Raw genomic sequence first — 12,708 nt, 5'->3', positions numbered from 1 at the left:
GAGTTAGCTTTCATTGCTATCCAATCTAATCTAATCTTCTCTTCATCAAAACAGAAATGCGCAGCCGCTTTTATGCAGCAGACGACGTACGCTTACATACGGAGATACACTAAATATACATCAGGCAAGCTCCGTATTAGTTCCGTACTGCTTCCGGTCGGGCAGGGATACTACACCCTCCCTTCCTACAGATAATCACGCCCTCGTGATTTTCAAAAAATTAGTGAGGAGTTACGAACAACAGCGTCAACCGGAAGATGGCAAATTATATCGGAAATGATAACGTTTAGAGTAGACAGAAGAAATGAACTGATAACAAATCATAAAGTAGAAGTAAAAGCACACCAGGTTCACACCATCTCACGGGGTCAAAAGGGGAAAGAACTGTCCTCCAAATAGGACCTGAAAAACTACAGCACTCTTGCTGCACAACGCTGGCACAACCCGCCAAGAACATCGCAGTTCAAAAAACCTAACTGAATACACTATAACTATAAGGGGCGTTGTCACACACATTGTCCCACGTTAGCTGGGTAAGCCGTGGCTCACCATGATCAGACGCCTACCAAACTAAACTGGATTCACACACTCGCATAAAGGAAGACTGAAGAGAAAAGGGAGACTGAAGGAAGACAGGAAAGAAAATGCCATACCTGGAATCAGCGTTAGTAACCACGGCGGCGGCTGGAGCTATGGCCAGTATTGGCGGAGGGCGAGCCAGGTTTTATCTTTATCTTGGTTGGGCCGGTCACTCAGAGCGGCTAGCTCGGCGTCAGACAGATCACTCCCTCCTCGTCTTGAATCATGGTCTTCACATTGTCGATAGCATCGCTTGGCGCAACGTAAAGAGTGATGGTCTAGCCAGGAAGAGTGTGGACGAAATTCTGCATTCCACCACGGAGACGAAGTACCAAGTGAATAGTGGACTCCTGCTGAACGTTGTAGTCACTCAGGGTTCGGCCGTCTGCCAACTACGCGCCGGCAAAAATCAAACGCTGCTGGTCTTGGGGAATACCCTCCTTGTCTTGGTCAGCAGCCTGCATGTCGTCGTCCTCATCAGCTTCGCCATCACCACCGGTAGTATACATGTAGGTAGCGGGTTGCTTGGAATCGCCATCGGCCAGGCCCAGGAAAGCATGAAACACGATTCTCATCTTGATTCGTCGCACGGAGCTGCAGCGGGTTGAGCCATGGGGGTCTGGGGTCGAATCACGTTGTTTTATTTTACAAAAACACACCGCTGCCACCAATGTAATGGTTAGCCGAGTGGTAGGCGCGGTGAAATCAACAACAATTACTTTTATTCTACTTTCAGGTACACACCTGAGATATACTCGTTCGTGAAAGAAGAAGCGGCAAAATAACTGACTTTCTCTCCGGTGCTCACCTAGAGGCTGAATCCTTATTCTTCGAGTTAGCTTTCATTGCTATCCAATCTAATCTAATCTTCTCTTCATCAAAACAGAAATGCGCAGCCGCTTTTATGCAGCAGACGACGTACGCTTACATACGGAGATACACTAAATATACATCAGGCAAGCTCCGTATTAGTTCCGTACTGCTTCCGGTCGGGCAGGGATACTACAGTAGCAGTGTGATGTGACTTGTTTTTCATCTATTCAGCTTGGCTGCCCAATGCGCCGATGACATAATTGTGTGCTGCAGGGACAGGGAGTAGTAAAATACCGGTACTTTACTACTCCCTGGTTTCAGCAGCACAACCATACTACTACTAGTGGGAATCCAACAGACAGTGAAACTGGGTGCACGTTTTCTACACACTCCGCGGTGTCGCGGTGTGTCGAGCAGTTCCCCACCCACTGCCTCCGCTTACTGTAGCACTTGCAATGTGCCTGTATTCGTTCCCGTTGATGATGAGAATACTTTGAGTACCGGTATTCGCCGTGGAAGCCTCACACTTTAATAGCATTCGTGCAATCACTCGCCTTGACAGACACACTGGATTATCAGGATAGGGATGCCTCGGGATCGGACTATCCCATCGCAACGAGAATGATCCATAGGAATGGTTTTGGAGTGTGCTTTCCAGAGACGTTGAGGTGATTGCGGCGACATTAATTAACCGGTACCAGCGGCGGATCCAGCGATCTCTAGAGGGGGGTTCCAGTACATGTATAGTCAAAAGACTCAAAACTGAATGCTAGTAGCTCAGTCGGATACATGTAGATCTACATGTACATGGACACGCAGATGGTTGCCAGTAGTACATTCACGAAATTTAGGGGGTTCCGCGGAACCCCTGGAACCCCTCCTGGATCCGCCCCTGACGGTACATGTATTGTCAGATCTGCATCATGTGCATGACTGCCACTGTGCCGGACCGTAGAGCTACATGTGTCACACTTCTTTGGATTTTTAACCTTTGTTTTTCCCTTGATCTCTTTAGTTCCGTATTTCCACTGATGATCGGAACGTGAAAATCGATTTTGGAAACACACAAAACCAAACCTTGAACAAATTGTCATGTTGCGTGGTGATGTCTGCGGCATTCATACTTTTCATTGCTATTATTAAACTTTTATCTCCACGTAGATTATTTGTATAAATAAAAAAAATAATAAAAAAATAAATAAATAAAAGGGGGGAGCCAGGGTGCAAGCAGAGAGGGTGTTCAGGGAGTGTTCAGAGGGCATCTGTGGCTGAACGCCAGTCTCGGCTGCGGAGCGACTTGTAGGCGCCTTCCTTGAATGCCTGCATTCCCTTCTGCGTGGGAAGGTTGCGTAGCAGGGCAGATGGGAGACGATTCCAGTCTTGGATCGTGGCATGGGGGAATGATCGGAGAGCACTATTACGGGCTCCGGCGGGCAGTGTCGGTGCTAGTTGGTGCTGGTGCTGGTTCTTTTGCTGGTGGCGAGTGGAGCGCCGGTGCTGGTTTGCAACTGCCCTCGGTGGTGTCATGGTGGTCAGGATTGGGGGACCGTCGATCCAATGCAGCTTGTACAGGAATGTGAGTGCTGCGACTTGACGCCGAACAGTGAGGCTTGGGAGGTATGACCCTGGGCCGATGAGCTTTAGGGCTCGGTGCTGTACCCGGTCCAGCTGGTTCAGGGTAGACTGGGACGCACCCAACCATGAAAGCGGGCAGTACTCAAGTACTGGGCGGACGAAGCCGCGATACACTGCATACTTGGCCTTGCTGTCGAGAATGGGCAGGGCCTTCCTCATGAAGCCAAGACGTTGGTGACCACGGACTGCAACCTGTCGAATGTGGGAGCGAAAGGAGAGGCTCCGATCAAAGAGCACTCCGAGCAACTTCAGCTCCTCCACTTCCTCTATGGCCACCCCATTGAAAGTGGCTGGAGGAATCGGCCAGGGTTGACGGTGATGCGAAATTGTCAAGACTTGCGACTTTGTCGGCTCGAATGCGATCTTCCAGCTCTGGCCCCATTCAGCTAAGGCATCCACAGCAGTCTGGAGCTGCGCTAGGCCAACTGGGAGAGCGGTCAGGGATGGGATGCACTGATAAAGCGTGGTGTCATCTGCATATATGGCGAGCTGGGTTGTGGCTGGGAGGTGGTCCTCCATGTCATTGACATATAGGAGGAACAGAGTGGGGCCCAGTATGCTCCCTTGCGGCACACCTGAGCTGATTCGGAATTTAGGTGAGGTTTGTCCACTCACAACGGCCTGGATTCGTCTATCCGCCAGGTAGCTGTGGAGCCACTTGAGGAGGTTCCCGGACACTCCGTAAGCCTTTGCCTTGTGAAGGACACCTGCGTGGGAGACTTTATCGAAGGCCCCCGCAATGTCGACGGCAACAATACGTACAGCACCGCCAGCAGCTGCTATCTTGCTCCATTGGTGGTGTAGTCCTGTTAGGAGATCAGCAGGTCCTAACCCTCGACGAAAACCGAACTGGTGGTTTGAGAGTATAATTATTTCGTTCGAGAAAGTTGGTGAGAGCACGGTTAACAACTGCTTCCATTGTCTTGGAGATGAGCGACAGGAGGGAAATGGGCCGATAGTTCGATGGGGCTGACTTTGACCGTTTCTTATGGACTGGGACGACACTTGCCACTTTCCAAGACTGTGGTTGTGTCCCCGACGTCATGCACTGGCGGAAGAGCAAGCATAGTGGCACTGCAAGGTGCTCAGCGTTGGCTTTGAGGACTCTGCCCGGAACTGCATCAGGGCCTGACGCTTTCGAAGGATCAAGGGCCCTCAGCAATTTACGGACCTCAGCAGGGCGGAAGCGAATACTTAGGAGACGGCTTTGGGAGCGAGGCTGGACAAAGGGGAATTCAGATTCCTCATTGAAGTCCTGTGGGCCGAGGCTGCACTTATCGGCGAAGTACTGACCAAGGCACTTGGCCTTCTCCTGACTGGTTGTGTACTCAGTTCCATCAGCAGATCGGAGTGTTGGTATATCAGCGCTGCGGCCCTTGCCACCCGCACGCTTGATAGTGGACTCACCAGTGGTGAGTTTCTGCCGGAGCATGGTAATATGCCGTTCTCTGTTTCGCTGGATGGTACTGCGTGCAGAGGCTGCAGCTGTGCGGTAGTGTGCTTTCTTATCAGCACTGTCGGGATTTGAGCGCATCTGGTGCCACATCTGTCGCTTGGTGTTGACTGCAGCTGTACACTCCGGTCGGAGGGGCGCGATGAGATAACTCTGTTGGGTATGAATTGTGCCATTCCTTCGAGGATCCTCTTGGTGATGTTGTCGCAGCTGAGATCCGGTTCAGGATCTCAGCCGGATCTCAGCTGCGACAACATCACCAAGAGGATCCGGTTCAGGTCCGAGCATGCTCTCCCAGTCTGTTGTTCGGTAGAAGTGGGCAAGCCGCTCCCAGTCTGCGCGGTGGTATCGCCAGACTCTACGCGATGTCTTGGGCTCACGGGTGAGCTTCACAGGAAAGTCAACTTGGACGACAGCATGATCAGAGAGTCCAATAGGCGGGTGTTCTCTGTAGAGTTATGAAATGCAGCACACATACAACACTGACACATAAAATCATATAATTATGTAAGCCACCCATTATATTGCACACTATGATATATTGTGGGGGGACATGCCATCATTATTATGGCATGTCCCACCACAACATGACTGCAGCCTTGGGGTCACATACACCTACAGCCTGTAATCATGCACTTGCTCCATCTAGCACGGGACTCGATGAGCATCAAACCGGGAAAGAGCTGGGTGCTTCGTAGATCTGCAGTTCTCTTCTTCGTCTGCTGCACATCTCTGTGAGGCTGTGATTTGCATCCACCGTTCAACCGAACGTAGAGGATGGGTGTTGTTTCGCTAATAATTCGCCTTGTGCTGAACCTGGCGGTTGGAGGTGGTTCTGTGATGGTTATATACGCCATAACATCTTCGAGGTAAGTCCGTGCAAGTTACAGAAAGGTAAATAAACTTTCGAATGAATTATATCACCACTCAGGATAGCGAAAGTTGATTCAGGGCATTGCAGAGGTAAACACGACGAGAGAAAGGAGATGATGTCCCGACGTTGTGTCACCGAGCAAGCTGATAGGCAGACGCAACCCGAGACATCGGGAATAACTTGCTTGGGGATTGTTATGTGTATTGTACCGCTCAAATGCATGTCTTTCTTTGTGTGCATTCGGGTGTAATAACCCGGTGTATGGATGCGTGCGTTTGTGTGTGTGTGTGTGTGCGTGTGTGTGTGTGTGTGTGTGTGTGTGTGTGTGTGTGTGTGTGTGTGTGTGTGTGTGTGTGTAGAAGGGGGGGGACCGAAATAAGCACTGGAATGGAGCTCCACTTCATGTCCGACAATCATGTTGAGTCAGAGCAGTTGCCAGCAAGCCCTTCCATGGCTTGCGCGAAAAAGAACAAGCTTTAGAATCGCTCCAAGCACTGGTGGAGACGAACCTGTCAGATTTCGTATACTTGACTTAACACTGCCCCGAAGTCGCTACAACTATAAATTTTCGTAAGAAAATCGTGTAATGAGATTGCAGGATTATTGCACATATTTCTTCTTATGTGTAAAATCACTTGTGTGTGTGTGTGTGTGTGTGTGTGTGTGTGTGTGTGTGTGTGTGTGTGTGTGTGTGTGTGTGTGTGTGTGTGTGTTTCAGTAAGCTGCCCAAGGAGGCAGTTTGAAATTTTTCTGCTCCTGACTTTTTCTTGTTTTTCGAGTACTTTTGGGCGAAAGAGAGGCCTGGAGCGACCCCTTGAGGGTTGTCTCCAGGGCCAGTACGTAGACAGTGAGCTGCCGACGACGGGAGCCACGTAGCAGGAGGACGAGGCGAGTTTTTTTGATACCGCCACCTCTTGCTGCGCCCGAAGTCGCCACTCGCGGTGGTGTGACGAGCCCCCGAGTGGAATATCTCCATCCAGCTCCGAAAAGCTATGAAGTACGTCAAGGAGAGGGAGAAGAGTGGGAGAGAGGGACGGCGCTGCTTGACGTTTGGGTCGTGGAATGTTCGCTCCCTTGTGGAAAGGAGTGGCGGCGTAGCTACGGCGAGCGTTTCTGGCCGAGTAGCAGAGGACAAGAAATGTCGTCGTGTTGCTGCCGAGCTGCGCAGGTTGAGCGTGGCGGCGGCTGGATTGCAGGAGACACACTGGTTCGGCGATGACATTAATTTTATGTCGTTGACGGTTTTACTATCTTGTGTTCGGGTCGCCCCGTGCCTGGCGATGGAGCTCCGGGCAACAGACGAGGAGAAGGAGTCGCCCTGGCACTCAATAAATTTGCAACAGACGCGTGGAAGAATGGTGGTTCGGTCTGGCGGGCTGTGGGCCCTCGTCTTGTCACTGCACGTCTCAAATTCGCCCTGCGTGGGGGAGAAGTCGCATGGGTGACGGTAGTCAGTGCGTATGCTCCGACTTATGCAGCTCCGCGTGCCAGCAAAAATCAGTTTTACGAACAGTTGCAGGAGGTAATAGCTGGCGTTCCTGACAGGGACTGCTGTATTCTGCTTGGAGACTTCAACGCCCGTGTGGGTTCAGGAACAGCTGACGATGGCTGGAGTGGTGTGCGCGGCATGCATGGTTTTGGACAGTTGAATTCCTCTGGAGATGAGCTACTGTCGTTTGCAGCAATAAATAATTTGTGGATCTGCAACACCTGGTTCCCCAAGCGGGATATCTTCAAGCGGACGTGGCAGCACCCCGGCTCTCTGCAGTGGCACTGCATCGACTATATCTTGATGCGTCAGGATCATCGGCGATTTTGCAGGGACGTGCGCGTTGTTCGTGGTGCTGAGTGTGGCAGTGACCACCAGCTGCTTTGTATAGTCTTTGAGTTCCCGCATCGCCCGGTGGGGGTTGCCCGACGTGGAGCGAGCCGGGGGCGCCGATTTAATGTCGGCAAGCTGCGGAGTAAGGCGGTGGCCGAGCATGATCAATCGGATTCCTGCGCATCCACGTTACAAGACGTCAACGATGTGGGACGTCGCCCCCCGCGCTGCGTGACCACCGCGGACAAGTATCGTGCCGCTTTATCTACTGGATTGCGAGATTGCTGGAGCAGCGATGGTAGCGTTGGGGAGAAGTGGACCCATGTGCGCAATACCGTGGTTGCCACAGCCGCTGATGTATTGGGCCCGAGCGAACGCCGTCAGGCCGACTGGTATGATGACAACTCTGCAACCATACAGCCCCTTCTGCGCGCCCGCAATGAGTGCTACGCGGAGTGGCTTGCCCACGGTCAGCAGAGGGGCGACACGTATTGGGCCAGCTTCGGGGCTGCTCGATCGCAAGCGCGCGCAGCCGTTGTAAATGCCAAAGAGGCTTGGATTTTGAATAAGGCACAGGAGGCAACAGAGGCGCGCTTCAACGGGGCAGTCGTCTGGAAATGCGTTCATGCTATCCACGCTGCATGTGAGGGATTAACTCCGTGCAAGACTTCCGCCATTAAGGACGAGAATGGAAACCTGTGCCAGTCGACTGAGGATCAATGCAAGCGGTTCCAGAGGCATTTCACATCTGTCCTGAACCCAGAGAGCTCGTACAACCCCGATATCATGGCTTGCGTTGAGCAGCGACCTGTAGTGTCGAGCCTTGAGGAACCACCAACCATGCATGAGATCTCCAAGGCCATTTCTCGACTTCGCAATGGCACCGCTGCTGGTTCATCGAGGATACAGCCAGAGTTGCTAAAGTTCGGTGGCGAGGAGCTCAACAACAAGCTCATGGAGCTGTTTGGAGATGTGTGGCGAGATGGCTGCGTTCCGCGGGAGTGGGCGGATGCTACCCTCATCCCCATTCCAAAGAAGGGAGATTTGTCGCAGTGCGACAATTGGCGGGGCATTGCGTTGCTGGATGTGGTCGGCAAGGTCTTGGCGAGTGTCCTTCAGAGAAGGCTGCAGGTATTCGCGGAGGAATTTCTCCCTGAGTCCCAGTGCGGGTTCCGGCGAGGGCGTGGCTGCTCTGACATGATCTTCACCGTCCGACAGCTCATGGAAAAGTCAATCGAACATCAGGCCAAGGGATTTTTTGTGTTTATCGACCTGAAGAAGGCCTATGATTCAGTGCCCAGGGGGTGTCTGTGGCAGGTCCTCGGCCGTGCGGGAGTACCAGAAAAGCTTATCAACATCATCCGGTCGTTCCACGACCCCATGTCAGCATCGGTGCAGTTCAACAACATATTATCAGACCCGTTCAGCATTGGCAATGGTCTTCGCCAGGGGTGCTCTATGGCGCCGGTTTTTTTTAATATCTTTATGTGGGCCGTGATGACCCAGTGGCAACACCGCGTCAGGAGAGTTGACGGGGTTGGCTTCGAGCTCCGCTCAGCATACAGCAGCGATTTATACCGTAAACCCCGCCGTGACGACCAACACCATTGCCTAACAGATTCCCAATTTGCTGACGACTCTTGTTTATTCGCTACGACTCGGTCTGGAGCGGGGGCAGCATTGTGCTGTCTTCACGAGGTGGCGTCGGGATTCGGCTTGACCATCAGTGCAACGAAGACTCAGTTTGTAGTTGTTGGCCCCGGCATCACGCTTACTGACCGCGCTCCCCTCCAACTTGGTCAAGCGGAGGTGGAATGCGTACCGCATTTCAAATACCTCGGTTCTGTAGTGGACAGCGGTTGCCGTTCGTCCCGGGACATCGCCGCAAGGATTGCCCAAGCCTCCAGGGCCTGCGGTGCTCTTCGGAGGTCTGTATTCTCCAATCCACATCTGCTGATGCACACCAAGCGGTGCGTATTCAATGCTTGCGTTCTGTCCCTGCTGTTGTATGGCTCTGAGTGCTGGACGCCCCTTCAGCATGACCTGCAGAAGCTCTCAACCTTCAGCATGAGGTGCATCCGATCCATCCTCGGGGTCTCTCGAAGCCGGATGTGGGACGAACACATCACCAACGAAGAGCTGCTGGTGCGCTGGGGAGACTCCGAGACGATTAAAGACAAAATTGCACATCGGCGGTTGGAGTGGTTGGGGCATGTGGCGCGGATGCCGGACAACCGCATCCCAAAACAGGTACTGTTTGGCTCCTTCTTGCAGCGTCGCCCAGCACATGGCCCACGCCGCAGATGGAAGGACTGCGCTGTCCGAGATCTACGTGCCCGTGGCGTGGAGGCATCATGGTATGATGTTGCATGTGAGTCTCGCGCGGAGTGGCGCAGCACCTACCAAGAGCCTGACAATGTGCCTGAGCCTCCGCCCCGAGTGGTATGTACGGTATGCGGACGGGATTTTGCACGGAAAGGAGACATGGCTCGGCATAAGTGTCTGGAGGAGCGTGCGCGGCCTGTGTCTGAGCAGCGGGGCGCCAGTCAGTGCGGGCGGTGTGGGCGGTGGCTGAGAAGCCGCGGTGGCTTGGTCCGGCATGTGTGTGCCTCAACGGTGGATGCCGCAGTGCCACCTGGAACTACCGGAGCGTCGGCACCGGCGGAGGGATGTTGTGCCGCGCATTGTGACAGGTGTGGTCGCTGCTTTCGCGGTGTCCGGGGACGGGGAAGGCATCGCTGTTCAAGGGTGGCTCATAGACCAACAGCAGAGGAGCGCTCAGCCTTCCAGCACGTGTGCATATGCGGCAAGCGGATGCGACTACCCGTGCACCTGGAGCGTCATCGAGCGTCGTGTCCTCTCTCTCTCTCTTCTCAAGTTTCCCAGTGATGGGATCACGTGACCCTTTTGCGGCAGTGACTCTACAGGACAGGACAGGACAGGTGTGTGTGTGTGTGTGTGTGTGTGTGTGTGTGTGTGTGTGTGTGTGTGTGTGTGTGTGTGTGTGTGTGTGTGTGTGTGTGTGCGTGTGTGTGTGTGTGTGATACACGGGTGTATGTGTGCGTTTGCATTCATTTGCAATTTGGAAATGCTCCTTCACAGGGTAGAGGTTGGCAAGAACGTATCCAACGTAGGCAGCACGTGCCTCCTTTGGGGCACGAAGGCACGCCAGGACCACTTTTATACCGGACCAGCAGCCAACTGTACCTTCACAGTTGTGTTTGCGTGTATATCCATCCTCCTTGCCATACTCTTGACGATCGTTTTCATTCGCAGCATTGCAGCAGCAACAGCTGATAAGTAAGTTTCGCGGCAGCAACCACAATCGCTTTTAATTAGGTAATGAACGCAGCATTCTTCAAAGCAGGGTATTTGTATGTAGACATTATCCAAACAGAGCATACGCCACTGCTAGAATCTGGTTATAAACATGTTGTGTGCATGTGTGTGCCAGCGAGTTCGTTGTTGGGTGCACTGGTGACAGAAAGTGATTGTGTCTGCTGCCTTCAGTCTGTTTCCTTAGTGGTGTATAGTGAGATGGCTTTTTGAATCCACCTCCCCTCCCCCCACCCCCCTCCAGACACCCATCATAGCAGAGGCAATCCACGTCCCCATGTTTTTGTGCCGGGTGCAGGTTTTAATCAATGCATTCTTGCATACATGTACCGTTGTACATGGATTCATGTGTATAGAGCACAATCTTGTTGTGTTTTCTGTGTATGTACAGCCATAGCAGTCGAGTCATTGCTGAGGTGATCTTCCTTATCGTTTTGCTGATTTTGGCACTCGTCGCCTCAATCATCATATCAGGTGGCATATCAGTGTTTTGCGGCAACCTGAGCGATACCAAGGAGGGAAACCCGTAAGTGAATCTGGATACTGTCTGTTCGTCTGTAGATCTCTCTGGCTTTTCTCTACCTTTCTATCAAACATATCCATCTATGTATATATCCGTCGTGTAACTTATCTACCTAGGTATAATATGTCTATCTATCGAAATTGATAGCTATATTCCGCTGTTAATCTACGTCTCTGTGTCTCTGTCTGTCTGTCCGTCCGTCCGTCTGTCTGTCCAATCGTCTGTACATCTGCCTGTCTGTGCTTCTTGCATGTGTGTGTCACTCTATCTCTGTCTGTCTGTCTCTCTCTCTTTCTCTCTCTCCCTCTCTCTCCCTCCCTCGTTCACTCTGTCATCCAGCATAAGCTAGATCAGGTCTACCTCTCTCTCCGCTTGTGTTTTAGCAAGTGCTACAGCACCCCCCCCCCCCCCGTCCCGCTTCATCGGAATGTGATAAAGCTGTCTTTATAATCTGTCGCCTGATTGTAATCTACTTGTTTGTGTTTGTGTCGGGCAACATGTGGTGGTGCGGCTCCAAAAATTCCTTTCAACAGGAATTGCAAGACAATCACTTTAGGACATTTAGATGATCATATTCCAGGCTACGAATGGTTCCCAACACTGAACATCGCTCAGGTGAGTCCAATTGAAAGGGGAGGGGCTGAAGAGACCCCACTTCCTATCTTGAAAGCTGGCCAGAGAACAGTGTGATGACTTTAAGGAATGCTTTCTTGTGAATATCAGTCGATTCACCAAAGTTGGTTTGTGTGTTGCTTTCCTGCTTCGAATGGTAGTTAGATTGTATTGTCAAGTTCTCAACTAGTCTCGCCATTGCCCTGTAACGGTCGGCATTCTCTGCTGATGTGGAACTTAGCTTGCGCACATTGGTGATTTTGTCTGTGTGTATGCAGATAGGATCCTGGATAGTTTCAGGTTGCTGGCTCCTCCATCTGATCTTCGCCATTCTTGACCTCAGAGCTTATCGCAAGCAAAAGTCTGGATCCGTGAACATAACTGCCCCTAGTGACCGTGCGTAGATACTTGCCGACCCTACCACATTCGAGGGCTCTTTCAGGGACGACCCACCACCGTTTGAAGACAAGGACCCGAAGCCAACTGCCAAGCAGGCCGTGTGATTTCAGGCTTGGCAGGTATTGGTGGATATATACGTTATAAATATTTGAAATGCCCCCATAAATTTGAAATGCTGCGCTCAACCGCCCGCAGCTTTCGAATGCTTCTTACCTGGTGGTGGTATAACATGTTCTTCTCTCTCTTATACATATGCTCCTTTAGCAAGGCATAGCTATATTTTGAACAACGATCGCCCTTACTGAAAGTGGCATTATCATTCTCTCCTGTTCTTGTGCACTGTTTTCTATTTCAAGTTTTCGCCAAATTGCATTTGAATTATTCCCTGGGATGGAGTGGAGTTTAAGCCTTTACGTAGGCACCATACGTTAACCATGTATTTTCAGTACTTCTATCAGCACTTGCCATGTAATCAAGATATAGCAAGCTATAATAGAGAAAAATTCTAGTACTATTAGAAATTCTAAAAACTTTGGAATGGGACACGTTTCTTTTTTACCCCCAGTGGATATCATTATCATCCTCTACTGATGAGCTCCGGCAGGGAGCGAAACAGCTGTCTAGAGGCGTGGACATATTACGGAGGATTAGCAAGACGAAAT

General features: G+C 51.6%; 1 protein-coding gene across 1 annotated transcript; it reads left to right on the top strand.

Annotated features, from left to right (window-relative positions):
* Window positions 1–5,036: 5,036 nt before the first annotated feature.
* On the top strand, window positions 5,037–12,661 carry LOC135819613 (uncharacterized). Its single transcript, XM_065332849.1, has 5 exons — window positions 5,037–5,349; window positions 10,279–10,476; window positions 10,904–11,038; window positions 11,569–11,650; window positions 11,926–12,661. The coding sequence occupies exons 1-5, from the start codon at window positions 5,258–5,260 to the stop codon at window positions 12,049–12,051; spliced, it is 633 nt and encodes a 210-aa protein (XP_065188921.1). The 5' UTR covers window positions 5,037–5,257; the 3' UTR covers window positions 12,052–12,661.
* The last annotated feature ends 47 nt before the right edge of the window (window positions 12,662–12,708 follow it).

Source organism: Sycon ciliatum, chromosome 6, assembly GCF_964019385.1.
Source record: "Sycon ciliatum chromosome 6, ocSycCili1.1, whole genome shotgun sequence".
NCBI lineage: Eukaryota > Metazoa > Porifera > Calcarea > Leucosolenida > Sycettidae > Sycon > Sycon ciliatum.
Note: the sequence above shows the minus strand (reverse complement) of the source record. Positions and strands in the feature narration are given on the sequence as shown.